This window comes from Elephantulus edwardii, unplaced genomic scaffold (genome assembly GCF_000299155.1).
Source record: "Elephantulus edwardii isolate Elephantulus edwardi_28Jun2011 unplaced genomic scaffold, EleEdw1.0 scaffold00008, whole genome shotgun sequence".
Lineage (NCBI taxonomy): Eukaryota > Metazoa > Chordata > Mammalia > Macroscelidea > Macroscelididae > Elephantulus > Elephantulus edwardii.
In genome coordinates this window covers 768920-792173 of record NW_006399758.1, presented here as the reverse complement: position 1 = coordinate 792173, position 23254 = coordinate 768920, and the positions used below count along the sequence as shown (strand labels likewise).

Below are 23254 nucleotides of genomic sequence, written 5' to 3'. Positions count from 1 at the left end.
AAGGAGAGGAGTAAAGGGGGGGAGGGGTGAGATATGGTGGGGAGGAGAAGGGTGCAACAATGAATGAATGGAATTCCAAAATCTCTGTAGATGTTCATTGAAATGAAAAATAAATAAAATAAATTTTTAAAAAAGATTAACGATGTCATTCTAGAGATTAAGGTGTGCCTGATCCTAGGCCTACATCTTTGTAGTTACTTTGCTATGCATTAAAAGAGCTGGCTTTTGAATAAGGATGACAGAAGAATAATTGATGCTTTTGAGTTGTGGTGCTGTAGAAGAGTATTGTTCTTACTGTGGACTCTCGAGAGAAAAAGCTTGGAGAGGGTGAAATTTGGAGGCAAGGATTTTGAAGCTCCATCTCACATACTTTGGGCACATGGCCAGGAAGGGTAGTGCTTGGAGAAGGACATCATGCTTGGAAGGGTAGATCGACACCACAGGAGAGGAAGACCCTGGATGAGATAGATTGACATGATGATCAGGGTAAGAGGGGCAGGTGTGTTGGAGATTGTGAGATTGGCTCAGGATAGGACAGGGTTCAGAGCTATTGTGCATAGGGTTGCTATGACTTAATGAAACATAACAACAGTAACAATGCTCTAGTGAATGAATAACTGCTGTTCGATTTACCTTTACACTTTAAGGAGTAGTTATTGATTGTCCTTATAGATTTATTTTCTGAAGCTGATTAACTGATTTTAAGACCTATTTAAACAAACAAACAAAGATGAATTATGTATATGTTTAAGGTTTTCTCTCAAGCTTCTGTTTTTATATGAACATTCAGAGACATTAAGAAACTGGGCTTTTGTTCTCTTCCTGGATGTTCATTTAGTGTATTTTTAATTAAGTTATTTTCCTTACCTCTTTTTTTTTTTTTTTACAAAATGTATACTTTATTTGGTATTAATAGGTTTAACATATTCTTTTTATTTTCCTCCATTGTTACACATTTTCCTCCCTGTCTCCCCTCCCTCAGTTCACTTTTTTCTCTGGAAGAAAAGTTCTTTCATTTTTAAAGAGTCTCCTCTCCCCCAACTACTTTACTATGCAGCTCTTATTCTGGACTCTTATTATGCCAGTAATACCTATTCAAATGTCCCTTTAATAGTCTTATTCTGGACTCTTATTATGTCGGTAATACCTATTCAAATGTTCTCTCCCATGTCTGTTTCAATGCAATGTACATAATTTATCCCTTCTTTTCTTAGTTTTCCCCAACTCCCATGTCAGTCCTGTTCTATAACAGTGACATAAGACAGAATTTGTCCTTTTGTGACTGAGATATTTCACTCAGCAGAATGTCTTCCATGGTCACCCATTTTATATTTCATGAGTTCTTTGGTTTTCAGTGCTGCATAATATTCCATTTTCAATATAACACAGCTTCTCTATCCACTTGTTTGTTGATGGGCACTTGGGCTGTTTCTAACTCTTTGCCATTGTGAACAAAGCAGCAATAAACATGGTGTGCATATATCTGCTTGGGTGGCAGTTCTGGTTTCTTTAGGGTATATTCCCAGTAGTGGAATTGCTCAAATAGTATTTCTATTCCAGCTTTTTGAGAAAGTGCCATACTGCCCTCCATAGTGGTTGCACCATTTTACACTCCCACCAAACAGTGAATAAGGGTTCCAGTCCCTCCACAACCTCGCCAACATTTGTTGCTTGCTGCTCTGTTAAATTTTGCTATTCTTACTAGGATGAGATGATATCTCACAGATGTTTTCTTACCTCTCTTTCAAAATCTTTTCTACAGAGAAAAAGAAATTGGGATTCAAAATGCTTTCCCTTTCCAAGAGAGCCAGGACTGCAAGTCAGAGAAGCAAGTCTCAGGCCTGTGGGGGCAGCTGCTGCACTCTCTGAAGACTGGCTCAGGTGTGGAGAAGGGTTTCAGGACACTTCTGGAGCTTCGGTAAAATAGTTGTACTGTTATTTATCCTAAATTCGAAGTAATAAATCATAGAGATTCCTGATACTTAAAGCCACTGTTTCCTTATTTTTTCCCCAAATACCATAATTAGTAAATTACTTTGTTGTTAAAGATGTTTTCTTATTTCTTTTACTTTTTATTCAAATGAGGTACATTATACAGTATAAAGACAAACATTTGACTACTTATATAACTAAATTATTAAATGTCACTAATAATATTAAATGATTAGATGTCACTAAATTATTAAAATTACTGAGTTAATTGCTGCACTTAATGGTTAAAATTCATTTATAAGCTAGGGACTTTTGATAAATAGGTATCTTAAACAAAAACTTTTCTTATACCTTTTGGACTCAGAGCTGTCACTTGTCACAGTAAGTCTTTTCTCTACTGTGTTAACAGAAAGAATAAGGCTGTACAATAAATCTCTATTCACAAACCGTTTTGAATTGCTTAAAAAGATACAACACATAAGATACTCTAAAAAATATTTACCCTTTAAAAATACAAGTGAAATTATCGTCATCAGATACAAAGGAGGAAGAACTCAAAGCACTTAACATAAATTACTTTTTTATTTTTTTAATTACTTTTTTAATTTTGGCAATTTATTATTCACTTCTATGTATCATGCAGAATTTTCTGTTTCCTTGTTTGTTAATGAGAAATAAACATTGGAAATATTCTCAAAAGATTAAACTATTAGACACAGTGCTTTCATAGAAGTATGACATGTTTATATATTCATAATGTATGGCCTATTCAAATATTCTGATTAAATTTTACGTATACTATTGTCATTGCTGTTGTACCACCAAGTTGAAATCAGCTCATAACTGACAACAGTGGGTTTTTGCAGACAGTGAGTCACATGGGAGAGAACTGCCCATCTTACTACCAAGAAGCAGCTGTTAGATTCAGACTGCCTGCTTTTGGATTGCAGCCCAGTTCCTTACCACCAAGTCACTAGAGATATGCTGTACCTTTGAATTATGTATAACACAAGGACAGCTATTATAAATGCTAATGATTTTTTGGATACAGACATTAATTAGGACCCATATATTTATGAGCAGGTAATGGTTAATGTATGAAGTATGTGGATGGCACAGGATAGGGCAGACTTCACATCTGTTGTTTGTAGTGTTCCTGGAGGTAATACATAACTTGATGACACCTAATAACAATAGTATTGAGTGTTAATGTGAAAAGTTTTGATCACTCAGTTCTCTGTTTAGAGTCTAGGAAAAAAACTCAAACAATGTGAGGAAAGGCACTCTCAGAATATTTACATTGGCAAATAAAAGTAAAAGAATTTTAGGACTATATTAAGGATGGTGTAGTTTAATGTTCTGAATATTTTTTAAACTATTGCTTTCTAGACCCAAAAAAGGAAAACATTAAGACAAATCATAGTCAAATTCTCCAAAATAAAAGATAAGGATAGAATACTGAAAGCAACATGAGAAAAACAGTCACCTACAAAGGAAAAGCAGTTAGATTAAGTTCTGATTTTTCAGCAGAAACCATGAGAGCAAGGTGACAATGGGGTATCATATACAGAAAGTTGAAAGAAAACAATTGCCAACCAGTGATCCTATACCCAGCAAAGCTCTTCATAAAATATGAAGTAAAAATCATATTCTTTGCAGAAAAGAAGGAATTTAATGAATTTGTGAAAACAAGACCAAGCCTACAAGAGTTTTTAAGGAAAGTCCTTTACTCAGAGACACTAAGGAAAGTGGATGGACCATAATAACAAGAAACAACAAAGAAAGAAACATAGCAAAATAGTAACTATAAAACCTGGCCTGTCAATAATTACACTTAATATGAATGGACTAGAGGTGGAGCAAGATGGAAGCAGTGGAGGAAGCAGCATAAGGAGCTGGAAGAGCACCAAGTTGCATATATACGGGCCAACAGACTGACATGGCACACAGAGACCAACGCAGCATGGTGCGGACAGTAAGAATTTGAGTCAGAACATTTACTAAAATAGTTAGTTTGGGAGCCCAAGGAATTACAAACTGGGCCCTGGCCGAAGCCTCCAGCTGAACCACTGTGGGAACCACATGTCAGGAACAAGCAGGTCAGTAAGAATTTGATGGAGTTTTCTCAGGCACCGCCAACCAGCCAGGAGCAAGTGGGTCAGTAGGAATTTGACTGAGTTTTCTTAAGCTCCACTGCACCCAGGGGTCACTGGGCCTGGGCACCTGAAGGAGGGCCACCAGGCAAGGACTGCTGAGTGAGAGCCCTTGGGTGGGAGATGGACAGTTGGAATTTGAGTAGTGGCCCCACTTGTGAGCACACTTGGACAGCTGAAATCTGAGTGACGTCTCTGCCCCACTCTCATGGTTGCCCAGCCCCATGCCTGTCCTGCCTCCCATTTGGTTCCATACCCAAGTCAGCCAATAAACTTACCTTTAATCTGGAGCACCTTGATCTAACTTAGCTACAAGAGGCTGCTCTCACAGGCCTTGAACCAAACCTTCCCTTGAGTCAGAAGTTCAGAAAGAAACACAGGTGGGGTAGCTGCCATACCAATTATTAGAGCATTGTCTTCAGATCAAGAACGTGTCAATGTCACAAAAGAAGCAGGCTCTCTCACACCCTACACAAATGCAAAACATGATGTCACCCCAAAAGGTGACACAGTATCAGTGGATTTCTTGAAGCCAGAAAGTCTGATGGAATTTTCTGGCACAGAATTCAAAAGAACAATGATTGAATATTTTCAGTGGATGAGACACAAACTTGAAGAATTATAGGACACTGCAAGCAAAAACCAGGAGGAGCTTTAAAAACCAATTCAGAACAATGCAGATAAAACAAACAAGGCATTAGTGGCACTGGAAAAACGAGAAACCACAGGAAAAACAAGAAACCACAATCTAAAATCTGAGGTCCAAGATGCTGTCAACATGATGGAGGGACATATGAACAGAGTTGAAGAGATGGAACACAGAACAAGTGAAATAGAAGATAGAATTGTCACCACTGTTCTGCTAGAGCAAAAAGCAGAATCAAAAAGGAAGGAGAAAGAAGAAAACCCAAGAATAATGTGGGACACCATCAAAAGAAATAACATGCGCATCATCGGAATCCCAGAAAAGGATGAAGCAAGTAAAGGCACTGAAAAAGTTGTGGAAGTATTACTAGAAGAAAACATCCCAGGCATAATGAAGAATGAGAGAATATATGTTCAAGAAGCTGAGCGAACACCATATAGAATAGACCTCAAAGAAAATCACTAAGGCATATATATCAGAGTCAAATTTGCCAGAACTAAAGAGGAGAGAAACCTGAAAGCAGCCAGGGAGAAACAAAGAGTAACATATCAGGGAGAGCAGATAAGATTAAGTGCAGATTTCTCAGCAGAAACCATGCGAGCAAGAAGACAGTAGAAAGACATATCAAACACTCAAAAGACCACAACAATCACCCAAGAATACTGTACCCAGCAAGATTATCCATCAGATATGAAGGAGAGATCAAGGTATTCCACAAAAAAACAGAATATAAGGGAGTTTATAAAAACAAGACCAGTATTGCAGGAAACACTGAGATATGTCCTTCTTACAGACCTGCCATGGAAAGCACAATGGACCAAAATAACTAACACCAATACCAAAAAGAACTCAACAAAATGATAGCAGTAAAACCCTGACTTTCAGTAATCACACTGAATGTGAATGGTTTGAATGCACCATTGAAGAGAAAAAGAGTAGCAGATTGGTTAAAAAAAAAAAACAAAACAAAACCAAATCCATTGATATGCTGTCTACAAGAGACATACCTGAAAAAATGAAGAACTAAAAATAAAAGGACGGGAAGAATACCAAGCAAATGGCAAGTAGAAAAAAAGCAAGAGTAGTGATATTAATCTCTGATAAAAGAAACTTCAGTGCAGAAACCATCCCAATGGACAAGGAAGATCACTACATAGTGCTAAATGGGTCAGTAGAACAAGAGGACATAACAATAATATCTATGCATTAAATGAAAGACCTCTAAATATATAAAACAAACATTAACAAAACTGAAAAAGGAACTAGACAGCATTACTGTAGTAGCTGGAGACATCAAAACACATCCTTTAAAAAAAGATAGGACTACCATGAAAAAACTCAACAAAGATGCTCAAGAATTAAACCACACAATAAACCAACTCAACCTCATAGATATTTATATGCTAATGCAGCACCCTGCCCCCCAAAAAACACAGTATACCTTCTTCTTCAGTATGCATGGAACATTCTCCAGAATAGATCATTTTTTAGGTTACAAGGCAAGCATCAATAAATTAAAAAAAAACATAGAAATAATACAAAGCATCTTCTCAGACCACAATACTACAAAATTTGAAATTAGTAACAAGAGGATAAAGGAGAAAAAAACCATACATTTGGAAGCTGAACAACACCTTGTTTGAACATGATTTGGTACTAGAGGAAATAAAAAATGAAATAAAAAAGTTTCTTGAAACAAATGACAATGAAAATACCACTTACCAAAATCTCTTGGAAACAGCCAAAGCAGTAATCAGAGGTCAATTTATAGCAATAAGCAAACATATCAAAAGGCAGGGAAAAAAATGACCCTTGACTCTCTAATCCAGCATCTCCAACAAATTGAAAAAGAACAGCAAGAAAACCTGACACCCTCTAAAAAACCTGAAATTACAAAAATTAGAGCAGAAATAAATGAAAACAGGAAAACAATTGAAACCATTAACAAAACAAGGAGTTGGTTCTTTGAAAAGGTCAATAAAATCGACAAACCACTAGCCAAACTAACAAAAGAAGGAAAAGACAAATAATCTGAATAAAAGAACAAATGGGCAACGTCACAACAAAACCAACTAAAATAAAAAGGCTAACATTGGAATATTATGAAAAATTAAAACAAATATGAAAATCTAGAGGAAATAACAAATATTTAGAAATTCACAACCTACCTAAACTGACAGCAACTGAAATTGAACACCTGAACAAAAACCATTACTAAAGAAGAAATTGAAAAGGTACTAAAACAACTTCCAGCTAAAAAAAGCCCTGGACCAGATGGCTTTACAAGTGAATTTTATCAAACATTCACAGAAGAACTGTCACCAATCCTACATAAACTATTTCAGAAAATAGAAATAGATGGAATTCTCCCAGACTGATTCTGTGAAGCAAAACATATCCTTTATACCAAAACCAGGTATAGATACCTCCAAAATAGAAAACTAGAGGCCAATATCTCTCATGAACATAGATGCAAAAATCCTGAATAGAATCCTGGCCAATAGAATCCAATGATACATCAAAGAAATAATTCACCAAGTGGGATTCTTAAAAGGTATGTAAGGATGGTTCAACATAAGTAAAACAATCGATGTAATTCTTCACATTAACAAAGCAAAGAACAAGAACCACATGGTCCTATCAGTTGATGCAGAAAAGGCCTTTGACAAAACTCAACACCCTTTCCTGATTAAAACATTCAACAAAATAGGATTAGAGGGGAATTTTTTCAACATAGTAAAAAGTATATACACAAACCCGAGAGCCAACATTGTTCTCAATTGAGAGAGATTGAAGGCCTTCCCTTTAAGAACAGGAACTAGGCAAGGATGCCCACTAAGTAAGTCTTAGCGATAAGACTAAGCAATAAGACAAGAGAAGAAAAGAAGAGGTATCCAAATTGGCAAAGAGGAGGTAAAATTATGACTCTATGCAGATGATATGATAGAGTACTTAGAAAACCCTAAAGACTCAGCAAGAAAACTATTGGATATAGTTGACCAGTTCAGCAAAGTAGCAGGATACACGATCAACATACAAAAATCAGTTCGATTTCTCTACAGTGACGATGAGAATACAGAGCCTAAACTAAGAAAAATTATACCCTTCGCCATAGCTAATTACAAAATTAAATACCTTGGAGTAAGCCTAACCAGGAGCACAAACTATCTGTTCAAAGAAAATTACAGAACATTATTACTAGAAACAAAAAGAGAACTGGAGAAGTGGAAGAATATCCCTTGCTCATGGATAGGAAGACTCAATATTGTGAAAATGAAAATAGTACTAAGGCAGTTTACACGTTCAATGCAGTCCAATTCCATTTTTCAAAGAGATGGAAAAGGCAATCTCCAGTTTCATTTGGAATGGAAAGACGCCCCGAATAAGCAAAGCACTCCTTAAAAGGAGAAAAAAGACAGGAGTCATATCACTCCCTGATTTCAAATCTTACTAGACTGCTGTGGTGGTCAATACATTGTGGTACTTGTACAGTGAAGGACACAAAGATCAATGGAATAGAATTGCAAATCTAGAAATCAACTCATCTACCTATGATCAATTGATTTTTGAGAAAGATATGAAATCAGACAAATGGTGCTGGCAAAACTGGAAAACTATCTGTAGAAAACTCAAAAAAAATTCACACTTCACTCTATACACAAAAAACAACTCAAAAGTGGATCATTGACCTAGGACTAAAACCAAGGACTATCAATTTCATTAAAGAGAAGCTTGAAAGAACCCAAAAGTCCTAATCCACAATATAAACAGTCTTCCAAGCGTCTTGAAAAATCTACAACCAGGAGAGGGTAAAATAGATGAATGGGACATTCTAAGAATCAAATCCCTGTGCATATCCAAAAACTTCTCCACCAGGGCAAAAAGGGAAGCCACAGACTGGGAAAAAGTATTTGGTAATGACATGTCAGATAAGGGAGTTATATCTACGATTTATAAAATACTCAAGAACCACAACAAGATAAAGGTAAACAACCCAATTGAAAAACAGGCATAGGATATGAACAGACACTTCACCAAAGAAAACATTCAGATGGCAAAGAATAACATGAGAAATGTTCAGAATCCCTAGCTCTAAGAGAGATGCAAATCACAACACCTCTGAGATACCATCTCACCCCAGTTAGAATAGCAAAATTTCACAGAACGGCAAACAACAAATGCTGGTGAGGTTGTGGAGAAACTCAAACCTTTATTCACTCTTGGTAAGAGTACAATATGGTGCAAACACTATGGCACTTTGTTAGAAAGTTGCAAATAGAAATACTATTTGACCCAGCAATTCTGCTACTGGGAATATACCCTAAAAAACCATAACCACCACACACCCATGTTTATTGCGACTTTGTTCACAATAGCAAAAAGTTGGAAACAACCTAAGTTCCATCAACAAACAAATGGATAGAGAAGCTTTGGTACATTCACACAATGGAATACTATGCTTTGTTGAAAAACAAGGAACTCATGAAATATTACACAAAATAGATGACCCTGGAGAACATTATTCTGTACGAAATATGTCAGTCACAAAAGGACAAATACTGCATAGTTCCACTGTTTTAAAACGGGACTGACATATCAAGGTTGAGGGGAGAGTTGAGAATGAGGGGATAAATTTTGTATACTGCATTGAAATAGATGACGTAGAGAACTATTTAAAAGGGATATATGATGAGGTATTATTGTCATGACAGGAGTCGAGAATAAAGGCTGCATAGTGGAATGGACTTGGGGGAGGGATTGTATAATAATGAAAGTATTTTACTTTTTAACAAGAAGAGTGAATTTGGGCGGAGTAGGCAGGGAGAAAAGAGTAACAGTGAATGAATGGAAATCCAACATCTCTGTATGCTTTCATTATAATTAATTTAAAAAATATGAGTGGTTTAAATTCACTAGTCAAGAGAATACGCGTAGCAGTGTATGCAGAGTCCATCAGTATGTTGTCTGCAAGAGACACATATAAGAAATGAGGAGAGGCAATGCCTTTGTGCTGCTAACCCAGAGGCAGTGGCTTTCTGATACTTCAAATTCACCAGAGTATCCACTCCTCCTATGGATTTATAGCCTCTGAAAACTCTCTATAGGGTCAGCTATTAGTAGGTTCTGACCTTACAGCAGAGTTGTTTTTATGTAATTAAAATCATAGCAAACATATGTTTATAATTCTAACTCCACTAGATGTAACAAATCTTGACCAATTTTTCACCTTCATTTAAGTCACTACATACTACATTCTTAACTCCCTGCCTTCAGATTGGTTTTGACACAAAGTGATTGTCTATATTTTTTTCAGAGGCAATAAATCTCTACATGATGAAGCTACCCTCATTTTCCTGGAGAGTTGATGGATTTGAACTGATGACTTTGCTCTTAGCAACCTGCATCATTACACATTTCTGTCACCAGAGCTCATACATCCTTTACCATTTTATATGCAGGGTTTTGTTGTTGTTTTTAGCTAATGTAACAATTGTAAACAAAATAATAGTTTAATAAAATTATTTCAAAAAGGAAATGAAGAGAATGATAGATTCAAGATTAAAGGCTGGGAAAAAATGCAGGAGTGGCAATACTAATGTTAATTTTTTACAAAATAGAATTTAGAATGAAAACCACAATAAAAGATAAGTAAGGACACTATAAAATGACTAAAGGCACAGTAGTACAAGAAGACGTAACATTGGTCAACATCAATGCATCAAGTGATAGACCAGCTAAATATATAAAAGAACTGCTAACAGAATTGAAAAAAGAAATGCCACCACAATAGTGGTGGGAGACTTTAATATACCACTCTCACTAAAGGATAGATCAGTTGAATGAAAACTTTAAAAATGTGCAGAAGATCAACCAACTTGACCATGTTGATGTATTCTGAGTACTCTACCCAATTAAAAATCAATTAACTTTCTTATCAAGTACATATGGCACATTTTCCAGAAATGATAACATATTAAACACAAAGTAAGACTCAACAAATTAAAAAAAAAAACACCACATTGAAATAATGCAAAGTGTCTTTTCAGACCACAATGCCATAAAAGTGGAAATGAACCATAAGAGGAGAAAGCTTATAAAACCACCAATGTGGAAGGTAAATTACACTCTGCTAGACCACATTTGGGTTATAAAAGAAATAAAGAATGAAATAAAAAAGTTCCTCAAGATTTTATAAATTATTACCTAACTTGGGAGGGACTGGAGAGTGTTGTGCTGAATAAGCTCATTAAGTCCCACAAAGATAAATATTGTGTAAAACCATTAGGGTAGAATGAGTATAAGGATCCAAGAGCGGTTGGAGAGGCTGGAAGCAGAGGAACGTGGATGTGCCAGGGGAGGGAGATTATTCATCGGGCTGTACAGTGTGATGGGTGGGGGGATGAGGGAGATTGAAATAATTTCTTCAAATTTGTATTTGAATTTTATAAATAAACTTGTAGAAAATTTAAAAAAAAAAAAAGGATGGCAAAAAACTCCCAACAACAATAACAAAAAAACCTGCAAAACAAATTATAATGAAAATATACCAAAACCTCTGGGATGCAGCTAAAGTAGTTTTTAAGGGCCAGTTCATGTTGTTGTTGTTGTAGCGACCCTATGTACAGCAGCCCTAAGCCCTGCTCTGTCCTGTGCCAATCACACTGCCTCTGACACACCCATCCCGATTACCCCAGTCACTGAATCAGTCCATCTCATAGAGGGTCTTGTGCCATCCCTTCACCCTCCCAAGCATTATGTCCCTCTCCAAGGACCTGTCCCTCCTTGCAACATGCCCAAAGTCTGTCAGATGAAGCCCCAGAATCCTGGCCTCCAAGGAGTTGCTTGGTTTAATCCTCTCCAGTATGAATCTGTTTGTTTTCTTGGCAGTCAATGGTACATTCAATACTCTTCTCCAGCACCACAGCTCAATTCTCCTTCTGTCCTCCCTAGTCATTGTCCAACTCTCTGATGCATAACAAGCCTGTATCAGGTACACCTTAGTCTCCAGAGAGACACCGTTGCTCTTGAGTACTTTAGAAAGGTCCCTAACAGCAGACTTTCCCATCACAATACGCTTTTTTATTTCCCGACTGCTGGTGCCAAGAGTGTTGACCATGGAGCCAAGCAAACTGAAGCTGTAAACAATCTCAATCTCTTCGCCATCCATCCTGATGCTACCGATTGGTCCAGTGGTGAGAATCTTTGTCGTCTTGACATTGAGCCTCAGTCCATACTGAAGACTGCAGTCCTTGACCCTCCGTAGCAAGTCCATGAGGTTCTCCTCAGTTTCAGCAAGCAGGGTTGTGTCATCTGCATAACGCAGATTGTTAATAGATCTTCCATCAATCCTGATGCCACACTTCTCTTCATAGAGCCCAGCCTCCTGGATAATGTGTTCTGCATACAGGTTGAAAAGGTATGGAGACAGGACAGACCCCTGGCGTACACCCTTCCCAATTTTGAACCACGCAGTGTTGCCCTGCTCTGTTATGACGACTGCCTCTTGATCCAAGTATAGGTTTTGCATCAGCACAATTAAATGTTCTGGGATTCCCATTCTTCTCAGAGTCAGCCACAGTTTGTTATGATCCACACAGTCGAACACCTTTGCATAATCAATGAAACACAGATAGACATTCTTCTGCTATTCCCTGCTTTCAGCTAAGATCCATCTAACATCAGCTACAATATCCCTAGTACCACGACCCCTTCTAAACCCAGCCTGGACTTCTGGCAATTCTGTGCTGATGGGCTGTTCCAGTTGTTTTTGGATAATCTTCAGTAGAATCTTGCTTGCATAGCAACAGGCGAATACATAAAAACAAATGAGGAAGTACACCTTCATCAAATAGAAAAAGAACAAAAATCTGATAACACAGTCTCTAGAATAAAGGGAATTATAAGAACAAGAGCTGAAATCAACAAGATAGAAACCAGAAAAACATTTGAAACCTCCCACAAAGCCAGGATATGGTTTTTTTAAAGGATCAATAAAATTTACAAACCATTGGCAACAAACTATTGGTACACTTAATAAAAGTAAGAAAGGAGAAGACACTAATAACTTCGATTAATTAATGATAGAGATGACATCAGAACAGAACCAGAGGAAATTAAATTTATAAAATCAGAACATTATTGAAAACTTAGAGGAAAAGGACAAATTCCTTTGAATTCATGCCCTACCCAGATTGACATGGTCAGATGTAGAACATTTGAAAGAAGAAATTAAGCAAGTCATGAAAAGACTCACCCCACAAGAAATTCCTGGACCAGATGACTTCACAAGTGAATTCTGCCAAACATTCAGAGATATATCACCAATTCTACTTCAATTATTTAAAAACATAGAAAAAGAAGCAATATTCCTGGAGGTATTCTATGAAGCAAGCATAATCCTAATACCGAAACCAGTTAAAGATATTACCAAAAACTAAACTACAGACCATTATGTCTCCTGAATAGACACAAAAATCTTTAATAGAAATCCTAGTCTGTAGAATCCAAAAGTGCATAAAGAAATAATTCATCATGACAAGTGGGATTCAAAGAAGAATGATTTAACGTAAGAAAAACAACATAATCCACTGTGTTAACAAAGTAAACAATAATAACCATATGATCTTAGCTATTGATGTAGAAATGACATTTGATAAACCCAACACCCTTTCCTGATTAATTCAGTCAGCAAAATTGGAATAGAAGGGAATTTCCTCAACATAGTGAAAAATACATATGCAAAGCCAAGAGCCAATACTGTTCTTAATAGGGAAAGCGTTTTCCTTTTGAACAGGGATCAGACAAGGATGCCCACTATCACCACTTCTAGTCAATATTGTACTGGAAGCACTTGTTAGAGCAGTACAAGAGAATAAAATAAAAGGCATTCAGATTAGCAAAGAGATGGTTAAACTGTCATTATATGATGATGTTATGATAGTGTACACATAAAACTCCAAGGATGCAACAAAAAAACTGTTAGAGCAAGTGGACCAGTTTAGTAGAGCTGCAGGATACAAGATCAATATAAAAAAAATCATTGGAATTCCTCTACAGTAACAAAGAGAAGTTGGAGAAAGAAGTTAGGAAAGCAATACCATTTACAATAGCCAACCCCAAACTGAGATACGTGAGAGTAAACCTCCCTAGAGACACAGAAGACCCGTACATTGAAAACTATGAAACATTTCTTCAGGACCCAATACAAGATCTAAAGAAATGGAGAAATGTTTCCCGTTCATAGATAGGAAGACTCAATATTGTGAAAATGACAATCCTGTCTATAGCAATCTCCCTGTTCATCACAGTCACTTATACATACCAGATTCATTTTTCAAGGAAATTGTCCAAGTTTATTTGGAGAAGAAAGAGACCTCGAATAAGCAAAGCACTTCTGAAAAACAAGAATGAAGTGGATGGCATAGCACTCTCTAACCTCAAAAAATACTTCACAGCATGTTACTGGTATAGTGACAGGCACATAGAACAATGGAACAGAATCAATAATGCGGAAATTGACCCATCTGTCTAAGATCAGCTGATATTCAGTAAGGAATAAAACCTATCAAATGGGGAAATGACAACCTCTTCAACAAATGGTGCTGGCAGAACTGGATTGCTAAGTGTAGAAAGCTGAAACAGGATCCACCTCTCAACCATACACAAAAAATCAACTCAAGGTGGATCAGAGACCTGGGAGTAAAGCCCAAAACTGTAAAGTGCTTAATAGACAAACTGGGGCCAAGCATAGAAGACCTAGCCTATAGTGTAAAGAGTATGTCAAATATAGCCAGAAATGCATAATCTGGTGAGCATTAAATTGATGAATGGGACTTTATAAGTATTATCTCTGTGTTCATCAAAAGTTTTTTTCAACCATTATTGGAGAAATAGAATGATAACTTAATAAAACGTATGGAAACTCAAGGTGTGGGAGGACTGAAGATGGGTGAAACCACAGGGTTACACAGTTTTGTAGGTGGAGGGAGCAGGAGAAGGAAATGGGAAAAATCCGGAGGGAAAGACAGGACAATGATGGACAAGATCCAATAGTGATTAATTTTATAAAACATAAGGAATGAGAATCATTGTATGAAATACAGTGTGAATGAAGAATAGTGTGAAACAGTGTATACCAACTTTCTAAAGAAACCAATTAATATAAAATAGAAATCGTCATTATAGTAAAAAGGAAGAAAGTGGGAAAAAATACCTGGAGATAAAAAGGCTCTAAATAAACAGAAATGACAATGAAAAAATATTGCTGTATTTTAGCCTTGATGACTTGGGGAGATACCTTATTATCTTTTACCTGTAGGTGTTAACAGCTGAAAAGAAGACTTTGATTGCAAAGCACCTTGAGTTATCCCCTCAACCCAAAGAAGGTAATTTTTCTTTTTATAAAAATTTTATTTTATACTGGTTTACTTAAATTTGTATACATTGTGTTTCACACCATTATCTTTCCCACTTGCATTACCTACCTATCAAATTGTGTGACCCTATGATTACTACCTCCCTTCCCCCACCTGTCTTTACTCCTCTGTTCCAACTCTTCTCCCCTTAGATCCATATACATGTTATACTATTTGTCTACAATAATGGTTTTATACTTTATTTGTCCTTAAGGGACTGATTGAGTTAGTTCACTTAGCATAATGCTCTCTAGTCCCTCACAAGTTAGGTAGAAGGTAATGTATTTTGTTGATTTCCTGTCAGTGATCGACAAAAATCCTTCTTTGAAATATTTACTTAAATTGTAAAATGTTATCTAGGCAGGATAAAATGAACAACAATAACATGAGGACAGCGAAGTCTGACTCGTGTTTACACCACAAAGGGGAACTGTCCCCATCAATAACATTCATAGCTCTCTGGGTTTGGTGCTTGTTTGCGGCGCAATGGCCAAACGCACCAAGAAGGTCGGCATCGTCGGTAAATATGGGACCCGTTATGGTGCCTCGCTCAAGAAGATGGTAAAGAAAATTGAAATCAGCCAGCATGCCAAGTACACTTGCTCCTTCTGCAGCAAAACCAAAATGAAGAGACGAGCTGTGGGCATCTGGCACTGTGGTTCTTGCATGAAGACAATAGCTGGTGGCGCCTGGACCTACAACACCACCTTGGCCGTCACGGTGAAGTCAGCCATCAGAAGACTGAAGGAACTGAAAGACCAGTAGAAGTTTCCCCATTTGAAGCATCTCTAGCCTGTAATAAATGGGTTAATTTATGTAAAAAAACCCACAGCAACAACATTCATAGTACCAGCAAATATATACAAGGTCAGATTTGGCACTCTCCCATTATTGCCCCCCCCTTCCTTTTGCACCTGGTTCTTTTGATCACTGGATCTAGGTGTTTGTTGCAAATTGACTCACAGACTTGACTTTACTTGACTCACAGACTTGACTTTACTCACAGTTGTGGGCTTTAAGGATATAGATTATGAGGGTGGGGAGGTGAAAGGTATCACACAGTGAACCACCAGGCTTAGTCCAATAGTTACTAGATTAACAAGACATAGTTCCTCAATTAGTTTAGACAGTTTCTCAGTCAAAAAGTTAAAGTCCAGCAACATAATTGCAAGATGTCTCTGGTTTCCTCAGTTGTCCAGCCAACTAATCCCACTTCAGCTAGTCCTTCAGTTATTTAGCAAACAGAATTTTTAACTTGCGCTCCATCTCCAGGACACCTCTTCACAGTTTCCCTGCTTTGAGTTAGCACTATCTTTTATGTTGTCCTCGCAACTTTTGACAATGTTGAAGATTCTGATCAACAGATGAACCATGCATGTGTCTGCTTTTGAGACAGCTGGAGACCATACCCTCAGTTGAGGCGAAGGCAGTAGATAGAAAAGCCGTTTTTAAAAGTCATAACACCACACGCAGACATGGATAAAAATACAGAAGCAATGTAAACAGAGCTTCTCTCTGTTAGCATTTACACTATTTTTTCCATCCTCTACTGGAAGTATTACATTTCCTATGTGTCCTTCCTTATCTTAGAATCTGCTTTTCTTAGGCTCATAACTTTGGAGTTTTGAAATAAACCCTGACTTGGTAAATATATTTTAGGCCTCTCATATGAAAACTGTCCTATTTTAGATTAGTGGAGTTCTTGAAGCCTAATGGCTACATAATAAGCTATTACCTGAACTTCTGGTTGCCTAGTGGGTAAAATGTTGTACTACCAGCCCAATGGCATGTAGTTCAAATTTAGAGGCTGCTCCACAGGCAGTCTTCTTTGATGTCATATACAGCTTCTAAAACCCAGTGGAGAGTCTGTTATAGGTTTTTTTCTGACGTGACAGCACATAACATCAGTGGTTCCATAGAAGATCCTAAAAATTCTATGGAGCATTTCTACTTTGTCACATGGGGATGTTTTGCATCAAAATTGACTTGAAGGCACCTAACAACAATTCAGGCTATGAAATTCTTACTTAGTGAATTTATTTGCAAAGCTTTTCAACTATAAATAATAAGAAACTTTACATTATTATGTTTGAACAAATAGGGTTGAATAAAAATTTAGGAAGCCAGACTCAGTTTCTGAATTCAGCAGCTGCCCTTATTGTAGGATTTGTTGCCCTGGTAGTGAAGTCAGATAGCTAGATGTCTAGGCCAAGTTCTTGGGATGAGCAAATATTTTGAAGGTTTTTTTAAAGTAAATGATCTATTTCTTCTGCAAATAAATGTTCTCTCTAGATTGGTCTGTTTGGCTGGGATATGTTATGTAGAGTCATTTATATCTTATAAAGATAATTTATAGAAATGAAGAAAAGAGTAGGTATCAAGTGAGCAACTGTCTGTGTCCCTATATTCAGTTACACTGGTGGCAGGGTGAGAATACTGGGCTAGAGGCTTCCATTTGATTTGAGTGTTGGTCCTGTTGTTTCTTGACTTTGTGGAGAGCAAATGAAATGCTCTGAGTTTCGCTTTCTACATTTGTGACATCGACACACTGTGGTACACTGGGATATTGTATTGTGTTGTCAGACACGTAGAGTAGAACTGCCCTATACCGTTTCCAAAGCTGTAATGTTTACAGGAATAAATCAGCAGATCATCTTTCCTCTAGTGGCTGGTGGATTTGGACTCCAGACTTTCTAGTTATCAGCTGAGTGTTTCACCACTGCACTTCCAGGGCTCCTTATCTATTTTGTGAGCTACAAAATGTAGATAAAGTAACCTAGTCCTAAGGATTATACTTAGCAAGTACTTCTTTTGTGGCCGCAATTGCTGTTGCACTTACTATTGAGAGCAGAAACATGTATATGGTAATTGTCTTAAAATTCTACAAAGTGGAAAACTTTCTGTAGCTAATAAGACGAAGCATTTTAAAGCAGTCATGACTCAAGAGTAAGACAACAGAGTATATAAACAGTAGGTCAAGCCTTCTTTGCTAAAGACACTAGAAAGCAAATATCCTGGACGCTGGGGATTCCAAAGGGAAGGAACTGAAGGAAAACGGAATGAAAGACAGATGGAACACAATACTATAAACAAAGTTGTAGTTGGGTGCCATTGAGTGTGCTGTTGAGTCAGAACTGGTCCAATGCTGACCCTCCAGTGGGTTTTCAAAGGCAGTTAATCACATGGTAAGAGATTGTTGAATTAAAACTGTGTGCCTTTGAGATTGCAGCACAACTTCTTAGTACTAGTACACTAGCTCCTTCCATTTGGCATAACTGTTTTCTATATCTGTCTACTTGGTGTAGGAATCTGAGTCTGCAGAATTATTGAAACCAGTGGCTAGCTAAAAAAAAAAAAAAAAAAGATATGACTTCCCCCTTGCTGCCCAGGCCCTTTTAGAAATTCTGACAGTGACTTTTTGGTTACTATCCACCAGATTCAGTGACTGGGACAATTAGGATGGGTGTATCGGAGATGGTGCGATTGGCACAGGACAGAGCAGTTTAGGGCTGTTGTACATAGATAGGGTCGCTGTGAGTCGCAAGCGACTCGACGGCATATAACAACAACATCCACCAGGTGGTAGGTGTCATTCCGTGGGCCATTTCAGTTTTACTTGACATCAGGCTCACACAGTTTTATATCTGGTGATGGGAGCATGCACAGATTTATATGCAGACTCTCTGTAGGAATCTGCAGATTGTGCCATGCTGGCTTTATGTGGAATAACAGGAGTACTAACTCTGACTGAGGTCCTGGCCTTTCACTGAGCACTATTGCCTCCTATACTCGACAGACATTTTGGAGCAGTGCACTCTGCTTTATGTGCAACATTCTTATGAATTTCAGGTCTTTGATGACTGTCACTTCACACTAGTCTTCTCTGACTGGGTACCTTGCCAGCACCCACCTTTTAAACTAGCAAGGAGATCTCTAGCCAGGTGCTCTATCCACGGTTCCTCTGAGGTCAGCAGAAACTCTGTCACAGATGCATTACTCCTTGACAGACACTTCTAGGCCACATACAGTCTTCACCCACAAAGTGTGCCAGAAAACAAACAGATAAGATAAAACAAGCAAACAACAAACCCCAAGAAGGATAAGATGAAAGAAAAAGTGGCCAAAATACAGAACCAGAAAATCCTTCGCAGAAGGAAGGCCTTGAAAACCTCCTAATAAGGAATTATTATAACAGGCTGCATCAGTGCATCAGGATAATGGTGCTGATACTTGTCCCTGAATTTTGAAAAAGGCTCATGAGCCTTCACGAACTAATCCTTAAAAGATCATAAATGACCTACTGACAACTTTCTTCTCAGGGAACCTTAGTGACTTGAAATTATATAAGTGTACGTCCTTGGATATAAACTTGAGGAACCCGTTATTTGCATAATTTGAAATGTTCTTTTAGAAAAGGTTTGAAACACAGTACTTTTTAATCTCCCAAATGAAGATACAATTTTTATTTCTAATGACTCTTGCCAGGTTAAGCAGTGTTATTCATTACTAAGTGTTAATTGTGTTTAGGACTTTCTTCTAAGTGGTACAGCATTGTTCTGTCTGTTTGCTGTACTGAGTTAACTTAGGGTTGCTGTGATACTGAACACTGTGCCACTGGTACGTAAACTGCCATAATGATTACCCATGGTGGACAGTGTTTGGTGGAGCTCCCAGATTAAGACAAGCTTGGAAGCAGTAGTGGCATCCACTTTCCAAACAACATGCCTCTGGAAACTTTATGAACTTAAGAGAAACACTGATAGTTATAGAACAGGGGTCAGGTCTTTTGTTCATAGGGTTGCTATGAGTAATTTTCAACTCGATGGCATTGGACAACAACAGTGTTCATTACTAAAATAAATCTGGAGAACATTAAAATAATTGTTTTATTGTTTACTGTTGAGTTGGAAGCCATCCATAGCTGACCCTCTAGCGAGTTTTCAGAAGCAGTAAATCGTATGGGAGGAGACTGCTCATCTTTCTCTTGTAGAGTGTCTAGTAGATCCAAACCATGAACCTTTGCATTGGCATCACAATTCTTTACCACTAAGCCACCAGAGCACCCATGATTAGACATATTTAGTCCTACTTAAAGAATAATAAGGGTGAAATATCTTAAAGTGCCAAATATGATTTTATTTAAAACATATTTATGAACATTCAGAAAATGTTAATATTAAGTAAAAAAACTAAGAAACAAGAAACTTTTAGCTTTCTTATTTTAAGTGAATAAAAAAATTTTAGCATTAAATGAAAAAACTTCAAGATAAGAAACAATTTTCTTACAGAGCTCTGGGGTTTTTTTAATTGTAAAACTTAACATTTGAATGACATATTATCCAGAATTTTTGTATGCACCGTAGAATTCACTGTTAAGATTTTATAACTAAGGGACTTATAACTCATAGCTTAGTGGTAAGGAGTTGCACTGCCAACACAAAGGCACATGTGTTGAAGCCACCAAATGATTCATGGGAGAAAGATGGACACTCTCTTTCCATGCAACTTATACTCTCTGAAAACCTTCTGGAGGGTCAAGAATGAGTTGTTCCAACTCAAAGGCACATAACAACAAGAAAGTTAAGAACTAAGGTCATGGGTTAATATCACTGACTCTATTCACCAAGGTCCAAGAACAATAAATAATAAGACAAAATCAACATAGATGACAACATCATTCAGAAACTAACCACATACAGATATACACAAAGCATGTTAAACATATGATACTAAAAAATAGGACACCAGAGGTATCATTATATAAATGGGAACAACTACAAATCAAGATGAAGGAATAAGTATGATTACAAAACTTCTGAATGGAGAGGAAGTTGAGGAGATGTGAAGATAAAATTAATTAAAATTAATTGTTTTAGACCTAGGAATAAAATAGAAATTTATAGGGCAATCTCTAAAAAAGATCAGTAAGCTTTTTCGTAAAGAAAGCAATATTCAAAACCAGGTAATAAAGTATTAATGTAACAAACCAATACAAAAGCAGAACACCATAAAGACTTGTTACAGGACCTTGAGTTGACTGCAACTCAGAGCAACTTTATGAACAAAGGTCAGATTTTCCCCCATCCTGTGTCATTTTCGTGATTTCCGACATGCTCACTGTATCAGTCTTGTTAAGGATTTTCCTCTTCTCTGAGCCTCTGCCTTGCCTAGTATGATGGGTTTTTCCAAGGAATAACCCACTTTGACATTTGGCCTCAAGAATGTAAGACAAATTTTCTCCATCTCCTGGTTGTACTTCCAAGACTGACTTGTTTGTTCTTTTGGCAGTCATAGTATAAGTATATTCAGTATTTTTCTCCCACTTCACAACCCAGACATTGAGTCATCTTCAGTTGTCTTTATTTATTGTCCAATTTCCAGATGCCTAGGAAATAATGGAAAATACCATGGCTTAGGTCAGATGCAACTTGGTCTTTAAACTTATATCTTTGCTCTTTAACACTTTGGATAGATCTTTGATGTGGTTGTTGTTATGTGCTGTCGAGTTGCTTGCAACTCATAGTGACCCTATGTATAATAGCTCTATCCCCTGTTTTATCCTGTGCCAATATTGTTGTCTCCGACACACCTACCCCCAAAACCCCAGTCACTAAATCGATCCATCTCATCCAGGGTCGTCTTTGCCTGAGCTGTCCCTCCACCCTGCCAACCATGATGTCCCTTTCCAAGGATTGGCTGCTCTTTGCAACATGTCCAGAGTATGTCAGACAAAACTTCAAAATCCTTGCCTTCAAGGAGCATCCCAGTTTCACTCTCTCTTGGATGAGCCTGTTTGTTCTCCTAGCCATCCATGGTATATTCAGTGTTATTCACCAGCATCACAACTCAAATGCATCAATTCTCCTTCCATCATCTCTAGTCATTGTCCAGCTTTCTGATGCATAGCAAGTAATTGCAAAGACCATGGCCTGAACCAGGTTCACCTTAATCTCCATACTGATATTATTGTTCTTCAATACTTTGTAGAGGTCTCTGACAGCAGACTTTCCCCAATGCAGTTTGTCTTTTAATTTCCTGGCTGCTGGTACCAAGAGTGTTGATTGTGGAGCTGAGCAAACTGAAGCTGTTAACAATCTCAATCTCTTCATCATCTATCATGATGCTGCCAATCGACCCAGTGGTGAGAATATTTGTTTTCTTGATGTTGACCTTCAATCTGTATTGAAGACTGCAGTCTTTGACCTTCTGTAGCAAGCGTTTCAAGGCCTCCTCAGTTTCAGCAAGCAGGGTTATGTCATCTGCGAAATGCATATTATTGATGAGCCTACCTCCAATCACATTTCTCCTCATAAGAGTCCAGCCTCCTAGATAATCTGTTCTGCATATAGGTTGAAAATATATGGAGATAGAACACATCCTTGACACACACCCTTCCAAATTTTGAACCATAGTGTTTCTTTGCTCTGTTCTGACGACTGGCTCCTGGTTCAAGTATAGGCTTCGCATAAATACAATCAAGTCTTCTGGGATTCCCATTCTTCTCAGAGTTAGTAACAGTTTTTTGTGATCCACACAGTTAAATACCTTTGCATAATCAGTGAAACACAGATAGACATTCCTCTGTTACTCTCTGCTTTCAGCCAAGATTCATCTAACATTAGCTAGCCTGATACCATGGCTTCTTCTAAATCCAGCCTGCACTTCAAACACTTCTTTGTTGATGTGCCATTCCAGTCGTTTTGGATAATCTTCAACAGAATCTTGCTTGCATGTGATATCAGTGACATTGTTCAATAATTTCCTCACTCTGTTGGGTCACCTTTCTTTGGAATGGGAACAAATACAGTTCTCTTCCAGTCAGTTGGCCAAGTGGTTGTCCTCCAGATTTCTTGGCACTGCTTCGTGAGCACATCCAGGGCAGCATCTGTTGAAATATGTCAGTAGGTATGCCATCAATACATGGGGCCTTGTTTTTTGCCAATGCTTTCAGAGTAGCTTGAAATTTTTTCTTTATCACCACTGGCTCTTGCTCATAGATTGTTTCATGAAATTCTTCTTTGCTTGCCAATTCATTTGGGTAAAATGACTCCCTTATTCATTGCAAATACGTTTTTTTAAGAGACATAAACGTAGATTATACACATGGA

At 37.5% G+C, this 23254-nt stretch overlaps 1 protein-coding gene across 1 annotated transcript in view; it reads left to right on the top strand.

Annotated features, from left to right (window-relative positions):
- Positions 1-1134: 1134 nt before the first annotated feature.
- SPIDR (scaffolding protein involved in DNA repair) overlaps positions 1135-23254 on the top strand; it is a 404690-nt gene continuing 382570 nt past the window's right edge. Inside the window, exons 1-3 of the mRNA XM_006880525.1 lie at positions 1135-1140; positions 1763-1918; positions 15050-15116. Coding sequence (XP_006880587.1) covers positions 1135-1140; positions 1763-1918; positions 15050-15116 — 229 coding nt within the window. The remainder of the gene's footprint in view (positions 1141-1762; positions 1919-15049; positions 15117-23254) is intronic.